The sequence below is a fragment of the Schistocerca nitens genome, chromosome 3, assembly GCF_023898315.1.
Source record: "Schistocerca nitens isolate TAMUIC-IGC-003100 chromosome 3, iqSchNite1.1, whole genome shotgun sequence".
In the NCBI taxonomy this organism is placed as follows: Eukaryota; Metazoa; Arthropoda; class Insecta; order Orthoptera; family Acrididae; genus Schistocerca; species Schistocerca nitens.
In genome coordinates this window covers 87,828,195-87,851,716 of record NC_064616.1, presented here as the reverse complement: position 1 = coordinate 87,851,716, position 23,522 = coordinate 87,828,195, and the positions used below count along the sequence as shown (strand labels likewise).

The window sequence follows — 23,522 nt, the reverse complement described above, 5'->3', positions numbered from 1 at the left end:
TTGTTGTAATGCTGGAAATTATGGCATAATTGTTTCCAAACCTTTGTAGGCTGCTACACAAGATTTTAGCCATTAGCTCAGAAGTGCACACAAATTGCAGGTTATTGTGATGACGTAGTAGATGTATCAATGACAAACAATCCAGAGCATATAGAGGGCATCTTGACAGGTACAGGAATTAGTGTCCAAAATGTGGTTGTAGTGAAATGAGTAAGGTACCGCCCAAATCCTCCAAAAACGAATGTGAAATATATAAATTAAAAAAGGGATAAATGTTCTCTTGATGCCTTCCAAGAGACTGTCCCCATTCCTTCCATATCAACTATGTAAGCATTGACCGTTTGCAGCTTAAATTCAGAGTAGTGGTGTTAACAGCAACTGAACCTCTTATACTGAGTAAATTAATATGCGGAACAAATCCCCTGTGTGGTACATAGGGAACACTAATCAGAAAAAAAACCACAGAGAACAATAATCAGAGCAATAAAAAAAAAAAAAAGCATGCCAGATGTGAAAGAACGTAAAATCTCCAAGATAGTCAACAGTTTTCAAATGCTCGAAACTTCAAAGCAAGATGTTTTTAATGGTCTCGAAATCTTTCAGAAAATTGAAAAAGATTTCGGTAGTGCCTAAAGTACATTAGTGGCAAGACACAATACCTACATTGCTTGATGGCAGTGGTATTGTACCGATGACAGCACAACTAAAGCCGAATTACTAGACACACTTTTATGAAGTTACTTCAGAAAAGAAGATGCAGTAAGTATCCCAGAATTCAGCCAACATGAGTAATTTGGAAGTAGATACTCCTAGTGTAGAAAAGAAGCTTCGGCCACTTTTTAAAGCCATGTCTTCCGGTCCAGATTGTATACTAGTTAGGCTTCTTTCAGTGCATGGTATGAAATAACAGCTTTTTTCTTTTTCTTTATATATATATATATATATATATATATATATATATATATATATATATATAGAAGTATTTTGCTGAATTATAGACCCATATAATTGACAACGATTTGGTGCAGGACTTTGTAACGTATGCTGTGTTCCAATGTGATATATCTCGAATAAAATGATCTGTTGATATACAACCAGCACAGATTCAGAAAATGGCATGGTTTTATTTATTTATTTTAGTTATTTATGCCTCGGACCTTTGGAGGTGACGGAGTCCCACCTCTAATTGACAAACCAGGGACTCCTAAGATAAGACTCTGCAAACGAATGGTAACTAAAACTTCCTGGCAGATTAAAACTGTGTGCCCGACCGAGACTCGAACTCAGGACCTTACCTAGAATGGTAACTAGATGGGGAGCTATTAATATCAGTGGGGGCTACTCTGGGAAGAAGGTAGAGCTGGCAGAGGCTGCAAGTTAGATTGGGTTGGACGTTTTAGCTGCGTGGCATTCGGGTAAGGGGTGAGTAAGAAGAGGATGTGGAAGAATACAAGGTCTACTTGTCAGGAGTCAAAGCAGGAATAGCACAATGGGGTGTAGGGCTTTACATCAGAAAAGAAACGGAACCCAGCGTAGTTGCAATAAGGTATTTTAACGAATGACTGATGTGGATAGATTTGACAGTGTCTAGCAAGAAAATTAGGATTGTGTCAGTATATTCGCATTGTGAAGGCACAGATCAAGGTGAGATGGATAGTCTTTATGACGCACTCAGTGATGATGTAGTTGTTAGAGTAAAGGACAAGGACAGTGTTTTGCTCATGGGTGATATTAATGCCAGGATTGGAAATCGAACAGAAGGGTATGAAAAGGTTATGGGTAAATTTGGAGAGGATATGGAGGCCAACAGGAACAGGAAACAACTCTTGGATTTCTGTGCCAGTATGGGCTTAGTAATCACAAACTCCTTTTTTAAACATAAGAACATTCACCGGTATACTTGGGAAGGCAGGGGAACCAAATCTGTTATTGAGTATATAATAAAAGATCAGGAATTCAGGAAGGCTGTGAGGGGCACACATGTATTCAGGGTATTCACTGATCACTATTTAATCTGTAGTGAAATTGGTATTGTGAGACTTTGGAAACAGGTTGGAGACTTGGGGTTAAGCTGCTGGAAAACCATTCTGGAGTGTAATTAGCAGTCTTCGAAAGGGAGGTAAGAAGGAAATGACAAGTATTTTGGACAGGTCAGGAAAACTGCTGGTGAATCCTGTTGATGCCTTGGGCAGATGGAGGGAATATTTTGAAGAGTTGCTCAATGTGGGTGACAATATGATCAGCAATGTTTCAGATTTCGATCTACAATGGGATAGGAATGATAATGGAAATAGGATCACATTTGAGGAAGTGGAGGAAATGGTCAATAGATTGCAGTGCAATAAAGTGGCTGGGGTGGATGAAATTAAGTCGGAACTCATCCAATAAGGTGGAATGTCAGGTCTTAAATGGCTACACAGGATAATTGAAATGGCATGAGAGTCGGGACAGGTTCCATCAGACTGGACGAAAGCAGTAATCACACCAATCTTTAAAAATTGAAACAGCAAAGATTGTAACAACTACAGAGGTATCTCTTTAATCAGCATTTTGGGTAAAATCTTCTCAGGTATTGTTGAAAGGAAAGTGCGAGTATTAGTTGATGACAAATTGGATGAAAATCAGTGTGGGTTTAGGCCTCTTGTAGGTTGTCAGGACCAGATCTTTAGCTTACTGCAAATAATGGAGGAGTGTTACGAGTGGAACAGGGAATTGTATCTATGCTTTATAGATCTAGAAAAGGCATATGACTGGGTTCCTAGGAGGAAGTTATTGTCTGTTCTACGAGATTATGGAATAGGAGGCAAACTTTTGCAAGCAATTAAAGGTCTTTACATAGTTAGGCAGGCAGCAGTTAGAGTTGACGGTAAATTGAGTTCACGGTTCAGAGTAGTTTCAGGGGTAAGACAAGGCTGCAACCTGTCTCCACTGTTGCTCATATTATTTATGGATCATATTTTGAAAACAATAGACTGGCTGGGTGAGATTAAGATATGTGAACACAAAATAAGCAGTCTCGCATAACTTAGTTGTGATGGCAGATTCGATTGAAAGTTTCCAAAGTAATATTTCAGAGCTAGATCAGAAATGTAAAGACTATGGTATGAAGATTAGCATCTCCAAAACGAAAGTAATGTCAGTGGGAAAGAGAGAGAAACGGATTGAATGCCAAATAGGAGGAACAAAGTTAGAACAGGTGGACGGTTTCAAGTACTTAGGATGCATATTCTCACAGGATGGCAACATGGTGAAAGAACTGGAAGCGAGGTGTAGCAAAGCTAATGCAGTGAGCACTCAGCTACGATCTACTCTCTTCTGCAAGAAGGAAGTCAGTACCAAGGCTAAGTTATCTGTGCACCATTCAATCTTTCGACCAACTTTGTTGTATGGGAGCGAAAGCTGGGTGGATTCAGGTTACCTTATCAATAAGGTCGAGGTTACAGATATGAAAGTAGCTACATCTACATCTACATTCATACTCCGCAAGCCACCCAACGGTGTGTGGCGGAGGGCACTTTACGTGCCACTGTCATTACCTCCCTTTCCTGTTCCAGTCGCGTATGGTTCGCGGGAAGAACGACTGTCTGAAAGCCTCCGTGCGCGCTCTAATCTCTCTAATTTTACATTCGTGATCTCCTCGGGAGGTATAAGTAGGTGGAAGCAATATACTCGATACCTCATCCAGAAACGCACCCTCTCGAAACCTGGCGAGCAAGCTACACCGCGATGCAGAGCGCCTCTCTTGCAGAGTCTGCCACTTGAGTTTATTAAACATCTCCGTAACGCTATCACGGTTACCAAATAACCCTGTGACGAAACACGCCGCTCTTCTTTGGATCTTCTCTATCTCCTCCGTCAACCCGATCTGGTACGGATCCCACACTGATGAGCAATACTCAAGTATAGGTCGAACGAGTGTTTTGTAAGCCACCTCCTTTGTTGATGGACTACATTTTCTAAGCACTCTCCCAATGAATCTCAACCTGGTACCCGCCTTACCAACAATTAATTTTATATGATCATTCCACTTCAAATCGTTCCGCACGCATACTCCCAGATATTTTACAGAAGTAACTGCTACCAGTGTTTGTTCCGCTATCATATAATCATATATAGCTAGGATGATTGCAGGTACTAGTAGATGGGAACAATGGCAGGAGGGTGTCCACAATGAGGAAATCAAAGAAAAACTGGGAATGAACTCTATAGATGTAGCAGTCAGGGCGAACAGGCTTAGATGGTGGGGTCGTGTTACACGCATGGGAAAAGCAAGGTTACCCAAGAGACTCATGGGTTCAGCAGTAGAGGGTAGGAGGAGTCGGGGCAGACCAAGGAGAAGGTACCTGGATTCGGTTAAGAATGATTTTGAAGTAATAGGCGTAACATCAGAAGAGGCACCAATGTTAGCACTGAATAGGGGATCATGGAGGAATTTTATAAGGGGGACTATGCTCCAGACTGAATGCAGAAAGGCATAATCTGTCTTTGATGATGATGATGATGATGATGATGATGATGATGATGATGATTTATTTATTTTTTAAACACAATTTCCTCTTGATTCGTATGAATTAATAACGCTATCAACGTGAATCTCAAATTGATTCCATACTTATGGATTTCCTGAAGGCTTTTGACACTGTCTATGAATCGTCATTTCAGTTTTGTGATTAGATTCATGATTTCATGTCACAAAGGCCACAGATTGTAGTGTTTGACAGGTTGTAGATTCAACTAAGTACCAAGGAATTGCAATTGCAAACATTGCATAGAAAATATTGTGGGGAAGGTAAACCAACATCTGCCTTTTATTGGCAGAACACTTCGGAGATGTAACAGATCTACTAAAGAGACTGTCTACACTGTACTGGTCTGTCCTATTCTGCAGTATTGCTGCATGATATGGGATCTGTACCTGATTTCATAGACATATGACACCAAAAAAGATCAAAGGACAGATCATTACGTATCATCGTGAAATAAGGGAGAAAATATCGTGGATATAAATAAATTGGGTTGATGATAATGAAAACAAAAGCTTTTTCTTTGCCACGTAAACGTTTCATGAAATTTCAGTTGCCAACTTCCCTCTCCGAATGCCAAAATATTTTGACTCCCACCTACATAGGGAGAAATTACCATTGTAATAAAGTAAGAGAAATCGGAGGTCACACAGAACGAGTTAGGTGTTCATTTTCCCATGTGCTGTTAGAGTGTGGAATGGTTGAGAGATTGTCTGAAAGTGGTTTTGTGAATCCTTTGCCAAGCATTGAAGTGTAAATTGCAGAGTTATGTAGTGCTCTGGCCGAACATAATTTCAGTCACATAGGATTTGTCGTATCAAAGAAAAGGAGTACAAAAAGTGTTCAAAATGTGAATGACATTCTACTTATACACAATTATATGGTAAGGTTCTCACCAAAACGGTTTGCTGTAAAATTGCATAGTTTCCTTTCATGTAAGTACAGAAGGAATAATTTTTATTCTTATTTATTTTCAGGTTGAATCTGATGCAGTGAGCATAGAATAAAAAAATTAAATCAATTTAAAAAAAACTATTTTCTGCATCTTGGCAGCTATGTTTGTAGTGACTGTATTTTCATGGTTCATTGAATCTGTTGTATGGAAATGTAAAATTGTGTGTGACTGCTTATGCTGCAGCAAAATTGCCGTTGCAGCTTTAGTTTATCCTACACACCTGGGTAGATAACATGAAACTTTATGAACCTTAAATTTAGGGAAGCTTGCATTACCACAACTGTAGAGCCCTCCCTGTCCAATGTTGTGGGATACCCTTTTGTCTGGCTCCTTTGTCAAGACCACTTCATTGTCTTCTGTTCTCCCCTGCTGATGCCAATCCATCTTGACACAGATTGCCAAGTTTCTAACTACATGTGAAATCACATCCTGTCATTAATTCTTATTCTTGGTATATCTCAAAGAAAATTTTGTAGATCTGGTAATTTCAAGATCAGGACCTGATACTGCATATTTTATGTTGTTGTGAACAGTACCTTAAAAGAAATCCCTAATCATTCATTAGCTTAACTTGGTTTTCTCAAACTAATTATATGATGTGTGTTTAAGGAATCTGATGAAAGTCCTGCAGCACCAGACAGTACAACAAAGGAGCGTTGCTGTTTCACTGAAGGTGAAGATGTACTACTGCAGCAGAAGGATGGCCGTTATTATTTAGGAACAGTCGTTGAGGTATGAGAGATTACAGTAATAGTAATTAGTTTGAAATTGCTTGATGTTGAAGTAATATGATGATAAAGTACTGTTTAATTAGCTTTAAATTCATAATGTTGAAGAAGTACAATGAGGAACTGATACTTCAGTGTGAAAAATTATCACTTAGTTATTAATATAAATTACAGTGGTTATATTTTCAAGAATGTACTTATTTCATTACTTTTACTGCCCTTTTTCAATGTTAGAATCACACTTAAAATGGAAATTTTAGAAGTTTGCATAAAGTTCATTGAATGTTAAAACATACATTAAATCCTAAAATTAACAAACCTGCTTGTAACAGGTATTTCCAATGATCTTGGTGAAATTTGCATAAGAACAATATTATTCCTTTAAGAAAAACTCTGCTTCTGAAGGATAAACATAAAATATTCTACAAATTAAAAGCCAATGTTTACACATATCCTGATATGGCCAAGTCAGTTTTCTTTTGGTTTCCCCCAAGTGTTGTGTGATGGCAGTAAATGATGATAATTTTTTTCCAGTTGAAATGTTCTGAGATCACAGTTTTTGGTCAGTAACCAAATTCTCTTGCATCAGTACTGAAACGAGTGTTGAATAATCTGGAAAAGCAATTTCCGTCCTGCCTACCATGCAATCTTGTCACTTGATCGGATGTCAGTCACTGAGACAACGAAGCACAAGCCAAGAAGTATAATTGCTTATTGTCAAGTTTATCAGTTTTACTTTGGTGAAGCTATAGCCTGTAAGTGTAGAAAGTGAAACCTGACAATCACCCACGATGTTGAAGACAATCATAACATGCAACTTTCCAACATGGCAAGAAGTATGATTTGGTGCTGTCTTCATTATGTGACATACTCAGAAACAAAGAGGCATTCTTAAATGTTAGGAAGAACTTTTGATGTTACAATTCAGTAGTGTGGAAAATCTTCTTGTAAAATGATTTCAAGGAATGAGAAGTAATAGCATCGCTATAAGCAGAAACATACTGCAAGAGAAGGCTTATGAAATTGACCTAAAAACTGATGTTGAAGTTTTCAGTGCATCAAACTGTTGGTTGAATCATTAAAACTGTGAGGTGGTGGGCATAGAAGGTATAAATTATTGCAAGAACTTTAGATTGCCTTGATTGACAGTATTGTGAGCCCAGAGACATTTCCAGTGCAAAACCTATTCTGTTGAGGGTTAAAAATTCCACAGAAGTGATAAAGTTGAATGGATGACTGCACTATTGTGGTTAAATAATGAATGTGATTGTGATGTAAGTGGAAAGTTGCCTACATTGGGAACATTTAGAGCTCCCAAGTGTTTCAAAAAGATCAAAACACTATCTTAATACAACAGGAATCGTTGGATGATGACAGATTTTACAAGATTTCTCAGTTGTTTAGATGTCAAGATGGGTTCAGCAAGAATGAAAATAATATTTATCATCAACCAATGCCCTTTACATTCCAAGGAAACACCATTTCTGATGAATGTAAATGCTGTGTTCCTTCCTCTAAACTATACAAGCCATATGCAGCCTCTGGACCTGGGCAAATACACTCTATTACAATCAAATGCAGAGTAGCAGTTCAGCAGAAGTCAGTTTTATTCCTTGAGAGGAAGGAAGTTGTGAGCTTCAGTATCTACAGACTATGTTCGCTGGTGCCTGAAATTGTGTAACACAACCGACTGTGTTAAATTGTTTCACAAAGGCTGGCTGTTTGTGGTTAAATCAGTTGCTGTTGAAAATGACATTGTTCCATCAGAAGAATGGAGTAAAATCACAGATGTTCTTTAGAATGTGTCACTACAACATGCTGACAGAACAAAACAAACAGTGCTTCTTTTCCTTTTTAAGTGTTCTGTGAATCTGTAGCACAGCATATTGGTGAGTTTGTAATTAAATAACACTTAAAATTTCCTAAACTTGCTTGATTTGTGATTCTGGGTTATTCCTTTTGTGTACTTGGGCAGAAAACTTGATTAAGAAAAACTGAGTGGGGTTGCGCAGTGGTTAGCAAACTGGACTCACATTTGGGAGGACGATGGTTCAAATACGTGTCCACGCATCCAGATTTAGGTTTTCTGCGGTTTCTCTAAATTGCTCCAGGAAAATGCCATAATGGTTCCATTGAAAAAGCCCAACCGATTTTCTTCCGCATGCATCCTTAACTTGAGCTTGAGCTCCGTCTCTAATGACCTTGTTGTGAATGGGACATTAAACACAATGTTCCTTGCTTCCCTTCTTGTTTAAGAAAAAAATATTTGGACCACTAGAGGTTCTTTAAAAGGAGTTTTACTTTATGTATACAGGCATCAGAACAGTAGGTGTTGGGATAAGTGAACTAAGTTACAAGAAAGTTTTTGAAGGGGCTATGTATCCTTAACTCTTCTGGTGAGTTAAATTAGCGTGAAGCTCTTGGGCTTCTGACAAAGTGAGTTCATCAAAACTGCATGATGTTTTAACTAAATTAAATGTGCTGTCTGGCCCAGTCATCAAAACAGCAACCAGGAATGTATCTCGACAGAACACCATCAGAGGGAGGATTTCCATAAAAATGGTAATGGGGAGTGGCAGATAAAAATTTCTGTCTAAAGAATCCATAAGCCCAAAGTTGATGGTCATGAGAGAAGTAGATATGCCTTCCTTCACTATGCAGATCCAGTTACTTCCGCATTCTTGAGGATTTTAGACATTATATCAGTATTCAGAGAACCATGGATAGCAAATAACTGTATCAGCTCGATTAATGACATGGTGTCTACAGCATCCAGTGAGAGTGAGGCTGATACATTGGCCAGGTGCAACACTGTCTCATAGCACTTCTTGCTGTATGTTAGTTGAGAACATATTTTACAAAAACACAGACTACATAAAATTCATTATTTTACCTGAGTGATATATAAGCCGATTGGGTTTTGAGACAGTGAAGCACAGAAAACTTCTGAATCAGAGTTAATAATTTCCTCATAAACCAAGATAGGGTTATCAGCTCAGCATTGCATGTATCCCCACATTAACAGCAATACACCAACTAGTGCACCTCATCAACCTACTTACCACACTGAAAACTGAACATGACCTCTTCCACTATAAGATGTGCCCATGCAGTTGGAGGGCAGTTGATCTGTGATAATAACTAAGAAAATAGGTATTATCATCTTTGCAAGAGGATGACAGAGCTGAATTTAATTAATGCCACTGCTGTGCCATGAGCTCATTTGGCTGAAAACCATAGAGCTGTGTATACAAAGTAATTTCTGTCTTTTTAAAAATGAAACAAAATATTGTTTAATGGAAGAAAACCTGCAAATTGTGGACACTTAGTGATTTCACTCTAAAATATTAAATTTTCTGCCATTTATATAATGGATATATTGAGTGCATTACTCTTGCAATTACATGTTCATTCCCATACTGATATGATTGTTGTACGTTCCAGGTTGATCTGTCAGCAGAAAAATGTTTGGTGAAATTTGGGGACAACACTGAGAGTTGGTCATCATTTAAAGACTTGGCAAAGTTATCACATCCAGATTCCTCAAACATTCTATGTGTAATCTGCAAAAAATCTACTCCAAAATCAGATAATGAGATAATTGTATGTGACAAATGTGGTCGTGGTTATCATCAACTGTGCCACCAAGTTAGTAACTTTATATTTTAGTACAAATAGATTCTTCTGAATTGAATTTATTGTGAATGATACAGTGGTACAAAAATAATTAATGTATCATTTTCTTGTAAATATTGTTTTTATAATTGCTGTGTATTACTTGAGTGCAGTCACAACTAATTCTGTTGAACAAGATGCCATTATATTTTAATGATAATACTTTAAATATTAGATGATTTTCGTCATTTCCTATTTCAAGCAAATAAACGAACAAAAGCTTTTTGGCATGACGCTCTTCTGGGTGATTGGAGAGGGGTGTGAAATGGAAGTGATGGTGGGTAGGGAGATACAAGGGACAGGTGGGTAAGAGATGAGAGACGTATGTCAGGAAATGCTCATCTGTGTGCATTGAGGTGTAGTTGAATGCTTTGAATGACTACCAGGGGTAGCAGAGGGAACGTTATGCTGTTATACTGTTTGTTTAAACATACCCTTATCACACTTTGGTACTGGCCACTAATACTGGTAAGCAGTTCATTTGTGCTTATGTTATACTGTTTTTTAGCATATTTTTATTAATGACATGATTTCTTTATGGGTGGTCTTGCCTCTTATGGGATAGGATATATTAGTGGTACTACTGGCATATGATGTGTTTGGATGTGCTACATCAAACAAACGGCTAGCAGTTTGGAATCTAATCACTTAACTATATTCACTGAGCAAGCTATCTTCACTTCAGATGTTATCCAGAGAAATTTTCAATGTTGCTTTTTTTTTTTTTTTTTTTTCTAAGTGTGATGCTATCAAGACTCTGTTTATTATGCTTATTGTCTTACTAAACAGTCTAGCATGATTAACCCTTTTTTTGCTGTGGATGTGTGTACACATCCTGCTACACTGTTCCCTAGGTGTTTCGACATGTATAAGTTTGCTGCTTGGGTTTTTCATACAGGACATCTATTTGCGTGTTGAGCCACTGACTTCTCCCTGCTGTGCACAAGTTACTCCCATTTCTTGGTGGATAAAAAAGTTTCAAGTATTTGTGATAGAACATATGTGCCTCATTGCTTGCTAAGTTTGCAAAAAACCTTGTTTCAATATGTTGAATCGTTTATGAGATATGTGAGATATGGTGATTGTCATGACCACATAATTCACAATCACAAGGGCATAAACGAGTGCGTCATGCAGGATCGTCCATTGGATATAAAATCCATCCATTTGAAAACAAAATGAGATATCGTTCTGCTCTGTTTTAAATATGCTACCTACATTACACAATGCATTTTTACCTCTGCCAACTCTTTAAAATTGCGTGAAATGTTTTACTCAATTTGATGCAGCTCAGTAAGTATGATGGATAATGAAAAGAAATTCAGTTCATCATCCAGTGAAGATATTGGACTGTAAGATGTGCAAAAATCAAATTCTTTCACATAATAGTTTTTGATAAATCGGATGATCAGTATTTCGTGTTGGCCGGAACGCAGTCTCTCGGAACAGATTACCAGCGTTTGGCGAGCAGTACAGCCATAACAAAAGCCACCCTCAGCACTTCTGTTGCTGCAAAAGTTTAATGTGTCTTTGCTGTAAAATCCTTCCAGGATTGGAATAGGTTCATTTGACAAAGAGATGATTATTCTTCAAGCATGATAGTCCCTCGACAATATAGTCATGCTGTAACATTGTAACAGATTACAGTCCTTGCAGTATTATTTCTTGGCCCTCAGGTGATGAAATCCTACCATAGATTTGCGCGTATTGAGATATGGATAAAGAAAATTAGACTTTTTTTATTATATAAACTAAATCACTATTGTTGCTACTACGAGTATTGAAAGGAATTCTACAGAGTAACTTTAGCTCACACATTTATTCGCACTATTACAGTTTCAGTCAATATTGTATACACGTGCTGCAGAGGGCAGCACAGTCTACAATTTTCTCTATAACACTAAGTTTTTTTGTCCCCAATGTCCTCCGCACACTGGTCTACCTCACGGGACATGACCAGCTGGAGCAGTTGGCAGATCTTCATGCCATCCAGCTGCCAGAGAATGACGCATCTTACTTTGACATCCTTGACAAACTGCACCTCTTCCACTACTGCTCTCTTCCAGGCATGCCGTGGTTTAATATCCTTCTGAAGTAGAAATACATCTAATCTTGGTTTTTTTAGTAGCAGGAGGTAATCATTTCTCCACCTGTACTAAATGTCCTCATTGTCCTTCTGTCATAGTTGAATCTCCTTGGCAAGATCCCTTCTTCTGGCTGTGTCTGGCCTACACGGAATAAATCGTTACTACACTGTCCAGTCACATTAATGCAACCACCTATCAAAAATCTGTATAACCTTCTTTTCATTGTGGACTGCTACGAGACATGCAGAAAGAGTTTCAGCACGGTTCTAGAAAGTACCGACAGGGCTGTGGAGCCACGCCAACTCCAGTGCCATGGGCAACTGCACTAGGTTTCTCATTTGAGGATCAGTGGCACGAACAGCCCAGTCGAGGTGGTCCCACAGATTCTCGATTGTGTTGAAATCCAGGGAGTTCAGTGACCAAGGGTGGACAGTAAACTCGTATGGGTGCTATTTGAACCACGCACATACACTGTGAGCTGTATGACATGTTGTGTTGTCCTGCTTGTAGATCGAGCCAAAGAAAACAAACTGCAGGTAGAGGTGGACGTGGTCATCAAGGTTGCATACTTGCATTGGTTCGTTGTGCTTTTCAGAATGCTAAGATGCCACAAAAAACACCCAACACCATCACGCATGGAGGATGATTGCTTTCAGGTGTTTTATGTTTTGTGCCATACCCACGAATGGCCATCTGTCCAATGGAACATAAAATGTAATTCATCTGAAATGGCCCCCCGTTGACACTCAGTGGATGTCCAGTTGCAGTATTGGCATACTAATTCCAGCCTTTGTCACTCATGAACAGCAGTCAGCATGGGTGCATGAATCAAGCACCTGCTGTGGAAGCCCATGTACAGCAACATTTGCTGAACAATCATTGGGAGACACTGTTGGTAGCCCCCTTCGTTCATCTGGGTGGTTAATTGCACATCTGTTCACCCTTATACATTGCCACAGACATTGTTCACCTGTCGTCTATGGCCTATGCTGCACCACAGTTGCCTCAGTGTCAGTCTTTCCATGCATGGTGTACTTTAACCCGGCAGCATGCAAACTGTTTACAAACTTAGCCATTGCAGAAATGCTTCAACCCTTGGCTCAAAAGCCAATGACCATGATGTTTAGGACATCAGATAAATCGCTCCGTTTACATATTACAATGATGACCGTACTGTTTTCCATGTCACCTGACATGTTTTAAATACCATCCACTGCTAGTGCTGCCACCTGCCATCTGTGATTTGTTATTGAACATTGTCAGACGTAGGTGGTGGTCTCATTAATATGACTGGACTATGTAGTTTGCCACCATTTAGAAAGTAGGCTGGCATCGGTGCCATATCACACTCTTCTTGAGTTTGTTGCAGCTTCTATTCTTATTAAAATGGTGTTTAGGTTCTCTTCGTCCACACGAGAGTGACCGAGATCCTGCCTGATGCAGTATTTGATGGAGTCTTATCATGCATTCTCACCAGCCTACTCAACAAGCCATCTGTGACGTTGTGTACTTCCCGGTGATTCCACGGTGGCAAGAGTAGTAGTGTATGTCAGTATGCTGGACAAGAGTTCAGACAGTTTTGTGTTGTCTGCATCAAATGTTGTAGCAGTGTCTGAGTAAATGGTGAGCATTAGAGTTCTATGTCCTGCAAAGTGTTGCATCAGAAATCTGTTGGTGGACATATCAGTGGCAAGTTGAGTATGATTTGCACATGTTGTAGCACACATGAATAGGACCATGCATGGTGTCTTGATTTTGCATCAAATTTTAACATATAATGGTCCAGCAAAATCAGCTCCTGTTACAGCAAATGGTCTTGGAGGTTGAACTCTATCTAGCAGTGGTGGAGCCTCCATTTCTTTATATCACCCACTGCATATTATCTTGCAAGACAAACAGTAGTGAAGAACTCTCCAACCAGCTTGATGTCCTCACAAAACCCAAAATTTTTCACACAGTACGTGCGCCAAGATGAAGCAGCCTTACATGCATGTGTTTGATGAGAAGCTGCATGAAATGATGTCATCCATCTGGTTTAATTGGGTGCTTCTCTGAGTTGGACAGTGCAGCCCATTGTAGCCTATCAGCGAACTGAATTATGCCATCAGACAGGAATGGATTTTATCGAGCAGTCTTCAATGCTTTGGGTAAATGTTCTTCCATACACAATGCATATAGTTCAGCAGTGAATAGCTCCTCTTGAACGCTTCTGATCCAGTATGTACGGGTGTTTTGTAACTCCAAATCACTAGAACGACCTATATTTCTAGTCTTACTCTTCAAGCTCTCAATAAATTGAAATAAAGTGGGCAGTTAAGAGCAGTACTCGCCAGTATGAACTGAATTTTGCAATGTTGAATACAGGTTCAGTAATGGTGACCAGAGTGACATCTGACTGGGTTTTGGTGCTGACATAGGTGGAGCTGGGATGTCCAGTGGCCTGCCTTCTGAAAGCTATGTGGACCACACCACAGGATGCCAAGTGTTACTAGTAGGTCTGCTTTTAGTCCCCGTGTGAGAGTATGTGCGGAATTGACTTAGTGTTGTGTAGGTCAGTGTCTCTGTCACTCGAATGAAATTTTTCAATTTTGTTTCAATCCTGGAATACCCACTCTAAATTGACTGTTGAACCACTTCAAAAGCTGGCTTCGTTGGCATCACACTCTATTTTCTGGGAAAAATAATGAAGGGATCAGGAGCCAACCAATGCATTGAGCAATTCGAACGATATCACCTACTTTATTAATGACAGCCTTTTCTTGCTGTGGGCGGTATGTGCTGTGTAACCAACTTCAGTATTTGTCCGTACATACGGAACAGCACCATAAGCTCTTTTGGATGCATCACATGACACATACACTTCATATGATCACTTAAGTCTGTCATACCTATCCATCTGGGAATGTGCAATGATGACAGGTGATGAAGCTTTGGGATCCAGGAGTGCCAATTACATGCAAAATCTGTGGGCAAAATTTCCTCTCATGCAAGACCTCTCAGCCATGTGTCTTGGAAAATGAGTGTAGCAACAAACCCAATGGGTGTGAACAGACCAAGATAGTCATAAAACTGATCTGCTGTTCGAAGAACATTTCTCTTAGTTGCCAGTTTGTCACTTAGGACTTCAGCTGTGCTTTGGTACTCAGTGGAGACAGTCATCATCAGTATTCCAATTGATTCCCAAGACTTGTGTTGTGGGATTGGTTCCAAGGCCTTTGGCATGCCATATTGCCTCTAGTTCCTTTGACTTAATCCCCCATTTGCAAAGTGGAAGGCTTATTTGCAGTTCATGATAGACAGCTGGAGTGTCATTACTGTCTCTCATGCTAACTACAAAATTTTACATTAATATATAATTGTTAATGAGTGCTGACATGGATCGATATTTATCACTATATAGTGTTGCTAGCTCCTGTGTAGCAGCTGACAAAAGGAATGGACTTCGCGTGAGTCCAAATGCTAGATAATGTGTTGTAGGCACCATTCTGAGTCTCTTCAACGCGATACCAAAGGAACCGAGTGAGATTTCTGTCCACTTCATTCAAGGTCAACTTAGGAAGGCTTGATCCACATCATATACTAGGCCCATTCGAGGGTTTGTGGAATTGTAGCACGGTTGCAATCATGTCTGGCAGTAAATTTGGTCCTGTTTCGAGGAAGCCATTTGAAGATGGAGAGTAGGGTGCATGTGACAATGCCTTAAACATGATCCTCTACTCAATGCTTCTTCCACTGCTGCATTTATTCACTATGGGGTGCAGCAGGTAAAATAAGTTTCCAGCCACATAGCCCTCAGGAACAGCTTCTACGTTATCTCTCCTAATGTAATTTGACATATTCTCATGATAAATGTGCCTCTGTTCTCCATTCCCATGCAACTTGTTTTGTAGGGTGCGAAGACATGCTTCAGCAGTAGTGTGATTGCTGTAGAAAAGTATATCCCTCTTCCTAGCCAGGCGTAGAACTCTGTAGCCATTCTCCATGTGGTCTGATTCTTGAAAGTCTTGCCATACAGGATGATGAATGGTCATCAATGTTCACTCTTGATGCTCTGTTAATGCCAGTTGTCTCAAAGTCCCAAAAACAGTGCACTGGCTCATCAGACATCTGATTGAAGCTACAGTTGTTTTGTTAATTTCCGTACCAGTTCTGTTTCCACTGAGATCATAGACGAAGATTGTGGGAATAACTGATGAAGGTGATACTTTGGTTTTTCCAAGGTCACAATTTTCCAATAATAATCACCTCCAATTAGGAATTAAATAGGTATATCTTCAGTGTCTCCTCTCAGATCTGTCAGCCGTGTACCCTCCATGAAGACCATATCTCCTACTTCTTGTGGTTCTCTCAGTTGATGACAGTTTGTTGCTGCTTTCGAAAGCTGTAACTGATATATGGATGTTGGAGTATCCCATCATATCAAAGTGAACCTTTCTCCTTGAGAGGAATGCTGTGCAGAATGACTCAAATGTCATTATCTCCAAACTTGTTGTTTCACTGACATTGAGATGGAGACACTCTGTCAATGAATGGTGGATGAAACTTGACTGATTCCCCGTGTCCAGGATGGAACATTTCATTTTATTCCTACCAGTTGGTCCTCTGATACTCCCACAAGAAATTTGTAAGTATGTGAAGTTAGAACTCATCGTTTCAATCTTGTTCACTGCTGTGAAGTGGCAATTACAGATGGAAATGTGGCTCTCACCTATACATTTCGCACAGGATACATTTCTCCATTTAAAGTACTGATTTTTATTGCAGCCATGTCCAAGGCATAAGAAGCAGCAGTTCAGTTTCTTTATGCTATCTATTCTAGCGTGTAAGCTTCCATCCTTTCAACAGTCTTGGCCCCAGTGCTGCTGTTCTTCAGTCCACACAGAAGGGGTCTGGGTTTTGTTGCTTCTTCTTCGTATCACCTATGGAAGATGGAATATGAATGCTGTGGATACATAATTCTCTTGTGGAGCGGTATCTCCATGTATCTCCATGTTTCTTTGTTAAGAAACTCCATGAGTTGCGCGAGATTCTCTTCTTGAACCTTTTGTCTCTGTGCGTGGATAACCTAGTTTCCGCGAATTTTTTCCAGAGATGCATGTCACAGTTGGAGGGCAAGCATTCTCCCATAGGAATCTACATCCTCTCCTAGTGCACTTAGTGGTTCAAAACACTTATGGCACTCAGTCTAGGTGCCATTGAGAGCCTCTGGATTGCTTGAAGTTGCAAAATTTGTGTCACCTGAGAAAGGATGCAGTTTGGTAATATGCAACTTGATGTTCACGTAGGCATGTTGGCGAGCTACTGAGGTTGACAAATGACTATCAGCTGTATTTCTTACCCCAGAACGTGCTCCTTATAAAAGCCCTTTTGCCTTATTGGTGTAGTCTGTGCGAGTTTTGGTGTCAGCCTTGTATTCCATATCATCCAGCAGCTGAGTGTGCTCAGCTCTTCTTAGGTTTCCTGCAGGCACTCCTGACTTCTCTGGTGGCAAGGAAACATTCAACATATTTATCAGGCTCATGAAATGTGATGCATTTGAGCATAGAGTGGTCCCCTTGTGTTGCAGGTTGGGAAGAAATGGTACCAGCGTCCATAATGGCGTGTTTTTGCTAAAGCCACACAGGTGCATCTGTACTTGTCACCCATGTAACGGGATGTCTGCTGTCACCAAGAGATGGTGCTGTTGTGCAGTATTCACTGTTAGCAGCCCTTAGGAATGTTTGCTGTTATTAACAATACTTTAGCAGTCCCTTTGTATTATGTGAATATCACACCAAGTGCATAATATTGCTTTGCCATCAAAAACATGTACCCAGTACCACCACATACAAAAATGTATGTCAGTGAGTGTGGTACAGCAATGCTGCAGTTTGCAGTTTTGTATACAACACTACTAGATGGTGTAAGTCTCTCTTATTCCTCAACAGTTACTTTCATAAAAATCTGCAGATATAAGGTGAAAAATGCTATATGTACAGTTGAATTGAAGTTGTTGGTATTGTTTTTGAAAAATTGATTTAAATCATTAACAAATATTTGCTCTGGTATCATAGTCTCTTGTCCAGTTTTGTGTGACTTTTTGATTAGCATCAGTCTTTAAATAGTAAAAACTGCAAAAAGAGGCCATTAGAACCATGTTTGGATGTAAATCTAGAGACTCGTGGAAACCTCTGTGTGAGATCTCTGGTATTCCTCCTCTGCTATGTATTTACTTTATGGAAATCCTTATATTCTTTAAAATAAATGTAATGGGTGAGGACTGCAGATTTTTTTTTAAAGGCTGTGTTATTCATGATCACTTTACCAAACAAAAACGTAAATATGACCCAAATCACCACTTTCCACATAGGAATTTTATACATAATAAACTTCCCGAAAAAATAAAAGTAAATTATGAGGTCAAAACATTCGGAAAATCTTTAGCAGTCATATTTACAGCATCACTGCTCTTACTCCATTGAAGAATATTCAAATTTATGAAGGGCACTATATAAATACTTTGCATATGAAGTGTTTTATTGTAATTTTATATAAGTATGCATAGAAAGCACTTTCACTTGGATACTGATAAATTGACTTGTCCAATGTCTTATGCATAAGATGCTTTGTAGACAGCAGGATGTACAAAATACAGTCTACAATGTTACTAACACTTCTTCATAGGCCGGCCGGGGTGGCCGAGCGGTTCTCGGCGCTACAGTCTGGAACCGCGCGACCGCTACGGTCGCAGGTTCGAATCCTGCCTCAGGCATGGGTGTGTGTGATGTCCTTAGGTTAGTTAGGTTTAAGTAGTTCTAAGTTATAGGGGACTGATGACCTCAGAAGTTAAGTCCCATAGTGCTCAGAGCAATTTGAACCCAACTTCTTCATAACAAGGAATTTGCTTGCATCAGACTAGAGCATCGCGAAATGGATTGTGTCTTGCAGTTTGTAGTAGCGCCACTCCTTTTCCTGAGGTATGTTTACAAGTTGTGTTTTGACTGTAGCAGGAACCTCTGATGCTGCTGTATTTTCAAATGATACTGTTACAGATTCAGGTCATGAAGTGAGTAATACAGAAAAGCATATTTTGGGGAGAAGTAACTCGTGGTTCACAGCTAATAGGCTGACTATTAATTGCAATAAAACACAGTACATCCAGTTTCATACACACAGTTGTTTGCATGGAGCTTCAACATACAATGGTGACACAGTAATTGAGGCAGAAGAAACCAGATATTTGTGATTGAGAATAGATGAAGAGGTCTTGTGGAAGGCATATATTCATGATCTCCTGCCGAAGCTTGACATAGCTATCTTGCCACCCCCACCCTACCCCTCCCCCACGGGTTCAGGGGTTAGAATAGGCCTGAGTTATTCCTGCTGTCGTACGAGGTGACTAAAAGGAGTTTCACACATTTCGGCCTTTATGTGACGGTCTCCTGTAGGGTTTGACCTCCATTTTTCAAAATTTTCCCGAAGAGCGAGCCAATTGCGGAAGGGCGGCTTACAAAGTGCATCGTGTCCATCGTGCATTGATATCTTTAGCCCACTTTCTCATTGTCGCATTGCAGTCCTGCCCATTCTCCATCTCTTGGGCCTGGACACCTTCTCGGGTGCATTTTCACGCATGCACTATGCAGTGTAGATTTCTGCGTCGACGATGACCATGGACTTCTTTCCACCTGATATCCAGCACAGTAGCCAGTCCGTTGTGGTGGGGCCGCCATGTACCCTGTTGGTTGTAGCCCCCTGACCACACAGGGATTGCTCTCCTGATGTCTGCGCTGTTAGCCCGCCACGTATGCCAAGGGGTAGATGCCCATCCCCCTGGGGCATCGGGACTCTCAGCAAAGGCCATCCTGCCAGGTGGCCTTCGCTGCTGCTTGGTGGCGCCTGTGGGAGGAACCCTGGTCGGAGTGGGTGGCATCAGGGCGTAGTCCATCATCTCTTGCTGGTGGTGAAACACCAGCAGTCTCTAAGCGATCACGAGCTCAATTCAGTGCACAGAAGTACGGCCCCAAATCGTTCCCCTTCCTGGCCACACCATGGGAGGAACGTCAGGCTAAGGATGGCAGCAGATTTTATTCGCCCCGGTACCTTGTATGTTCAAGAGCTGATGGGGAATCTTTCATGACAATGAAGCCACAGGTTTTTTGAGCATTTAGAGGACAAGTTCGGTGAGGTGTAAGGCTTGTCCAAAATGAGATCTGGGTCAGTCTTGATCAAAACAGCGTCCCCTGCCCAGTCACGGGAGTTACTCGCTTGTGACAAGCTGGGGAATGTTTCTGTAACCATCAAACCCCATAAGAGCTTAAATGTGGTCCAGGGTATCATATTTCATAGACACCTTCTTTTGCAGTCCGACGATGAGCTGCACCCCAATTTAGAGCGGTGAGGTGTACATTTCGTCCGGCGTGTCCACCGGGGTCCAAAGGATAATCAGGTTGCCACCGATGGCTTCATCTTGGCCTTTGAGGGTGATACATTGCCTGAGAAGGTCAAGGTGATGGTCTACCGGTGTGATGTAAAGCCGTATATCCCTCTCCCCCAATGCAGTGCTTTAAGTGCTGGAGGTTCAGCCATATGCCTTCCTCCCGTACTTCCAGTGTCACATGCCAAGATTGCGGACGTCCATCACATCCCAACACTCCATGTGCCCCGCCTTCCATCTGTGTCAACTGTGGAGAGCACCATTAGCCTTGCTCGCCTGACTGCAGGATTCTCCAAAAAGAAAGGAAAATCATGGAGTAAAAGACCCTGGACAGACTGACCTACACTGAGGCTAAGAGAAAATTTGAATGCCTGCGTCCTGTGCGTATGACATCATCTTAAGCCGCTGCTACAACAGTTGTGGCACCATCAGCTCTGTCAACCTGGGTCACCTCTCAGAACTGGAAGACTACACCTGCCCCTTGATGGTGGGGGGGCATTTCCCCCCCATGTTGCTCCTGCACCACCTACTTCGGGAGCAACACCCTCTCCAATCATCGAAGACATCCGTCCCCACTTCTAAGCCGGAGAAGCATAAGTCTTCTTCGGCTTCTCTGCCTAGGAAGGGGTACCTTGGGTCACTCCCTTCCCAGGTTTCTTCTAGTGGGAAAGGTGACACCCACCAGTGGCTGAAGAGCACAAAAGCAGCTGGTCCTACGGCTTCACGCACATCCTGTCCCAGAGACTGGGCCAGTGAAGTCCTCCCAGCCACGGAAACCCAAGGAGCAGCAAGAGAAATCCAAAAAGAAAACCCCTAAGACCAAGGAAATTGCAGTGGCACCCACACCACCGCTACCTACAAGATCTGCGGCTGAGGATGGGGTAGAGATATTGGCGTCCGCTGACACCCTAGATCTCGACAGACCCTCATCCACAATAGATATAGACTGCTCAGGCAGTAAATCGATGGCAGCAGGTGACTCCGAGGCGTAAACTGCATTATTGATTGTTTCATGCCTTCCCAGTCTCACGGTGACTTCATTATCCAGTGGAATTGTGGTGGTTTCTTCCACCACCTGGCTGAGCTATGGCAGCTGTTGAGCTGTACACCTGCTTTCTGCATTGCCCTCGAGGAAACCTGGTTCCCGGCAGTGCGGACCCCTGCCCTCCGCAGCTATAGGGGATATTACAGGAACCGTAGTGACTATAATCGAGTGTCAGGTGGAGTTTGCGTTCATGTCCTAAACTCAGTCTGTAGTGAACATGTGCCCCTTCAAACCCTTCTAGAAGCTGTGGCTGTCAGAATAAGGACGACACAGGAAATAACCATCTGCAGTGTACCGTATTTACTCGAATCTAAGCCGCTCCTAAAAAATGAGACTCGAAATAAAGGAAAAAAAAAATTTCCCGAATCTAAGCCACACCTGAAATTTAAGACTCGAAATTCAAGGAGATAGAAAAGTTTTAGGCCGCACCTCCAACTCGAAACAAAGTTGGTCCATTGTAATATGAGACACAATTTCGGTCGAATGAATGACGATACACCTACAGTAGTTTGGTTCGAGTCGTAAGCTTTGCAGTTAAGCTTTACCAGGTAACCCTTTCTATGCGTCAGGTGCTCCGTCCGTATTTATACGGGTACCCCTCCTTTTTCACGTGCTTCGTCTGGTTTGAATCGATTGCTTATTTTGCTTTGATCTGATAAGTGCCGTTTTCTTTGTTATAGGTGTTTACGTCACTCTAAGCTGAAAATGCATTACTGTACTGTGTCATGCATTGTTTGTCGCATTCTTATAGTGTGTGTTTACGGCCTGTCGCCGCTCACGGCGTGGCTTGCTTTTGTGCGCGCTACCGCCGCTTTTTTAGAAAAGAGAGAGAGAGAGAGAGAGAGAGAGAGAGAGAGAGAAATCGTCTCATTAGCGAAACAATGGCAGGAGACTGCTATTTGTTGTTATTTACACTGCTGCTTTCTTTGATAATGATCAACAAGAACCAAATAATAGACTGCGTATGATAGAACATGTTCTGAACGAGAGTTAGGCGAAAAGTTTTCTCCGTTTGAAAATCTTTGTGGCCGCTTCTTTAGTACATCAAATTCTGCACAGAAATTAGTCATCTTAGATTTAAAAATCTAGTCAGTTGCCGTGCTTCATTTCTGACTGTATCACTATTAGGCATAAGAATAATACGAATATAAACATGACACGATACATATATTCTTCCGCGTTTGCTGTTGTCTCACTCTAGTTTCGTAGTTTATTAGGCAGACAGGAATTAAATGAGATAGCAGCAAACACGAAAGAATACATGGCAAAATGTTTATGTTCATATTATTCTTATGGCGAAGAGAATACTCTATGTGATTCACATTTCGTCAGGTTTGTATTAGCAACCATCTCTTCTCACAAGTAGGAAAAAATTCAGAACGTAGAGTTGGCCATATTGACAAACATCCCAAACAGTCTTGCCAGTCGGATTTTCGTAGTACATTGAAATTCTGCTACATTCGAAGATGAACAATATGGAATTTGTATTTACGTCGTTGGATAATGTATGAAAATGTAGTGGTTGAAACTCGGGGCGGAGAAAAAAAGCTAGTCTTCCACCTTTTTTTAAATTTATTTACTGACCCAGAGGTTTTGGCCCCAGTATTTATCTTTGTGCCTACAAAGCATGCCTGTGTAGCGCTACATATATTTGACGGCAGAAGTTAGTTGTGGCGGCACCTACCAACATTTTTCAGAACTTCCGCTTGCTTTGCACTCGATTCTAAGCCGCAGGCAGTTTTCTGGATTACAAAAACCGGAAAAAAAGTGCGGCTTCGATTCGAGTAAATACGGTATATCTTCCTCCAGATGGTGCAATACCCCTGAATGTATTAGCTGCACTGATTGATAAACTCCTGAAACCTTTCCTACTTCTGGGAGATTTTAATGCCCATAACCCTTTGTGGGGTGGTACCATGCTTACTGGCCGAGGCAGAGATGTCGAAACTTTATTGTCTCAGTTCGACCTCTGCCTCTAAATACTGGGGCCGCCACACATATCAGTGTGGCTCGAGGTAGTTACTCGGGCATTGATTTATCAATTTGCAGCCCAGGACTTCTCCCATCTATCCACTGGAGAACACATGACAACCTGT

General features: G+C 41.0%; 1 protein-coding gene across 2 annotated transcripts in view; it reads left to right on the top strand.

The window, feature by feature from the left end:
* The window catches only part of LOC126248061 (metal-response element-binding transcription factor 2), a 122,893-nt gene that overhangs the window by 65,379 nt on the left and 33,992 nt on the right, over positions 1 to 23,522 (top strand). For both annotated transcript variants that reach the window (XM_049948701.1, XM_049948702.1), the window contains exons 3-4: positions 6,088 to 6,210; positions 9,651 to 9,854. In XM_049948701.1, the coding sequence (XP_049804658.1) occupies positions 6,088 to 6,210; positions 9,651 to 9,854 (327 nt within the window). The remainder of the gene's footprint in view (positions 1 to 6,087; positions 6,211 to 9,650; positions 9,855 to 23,522) is intronic.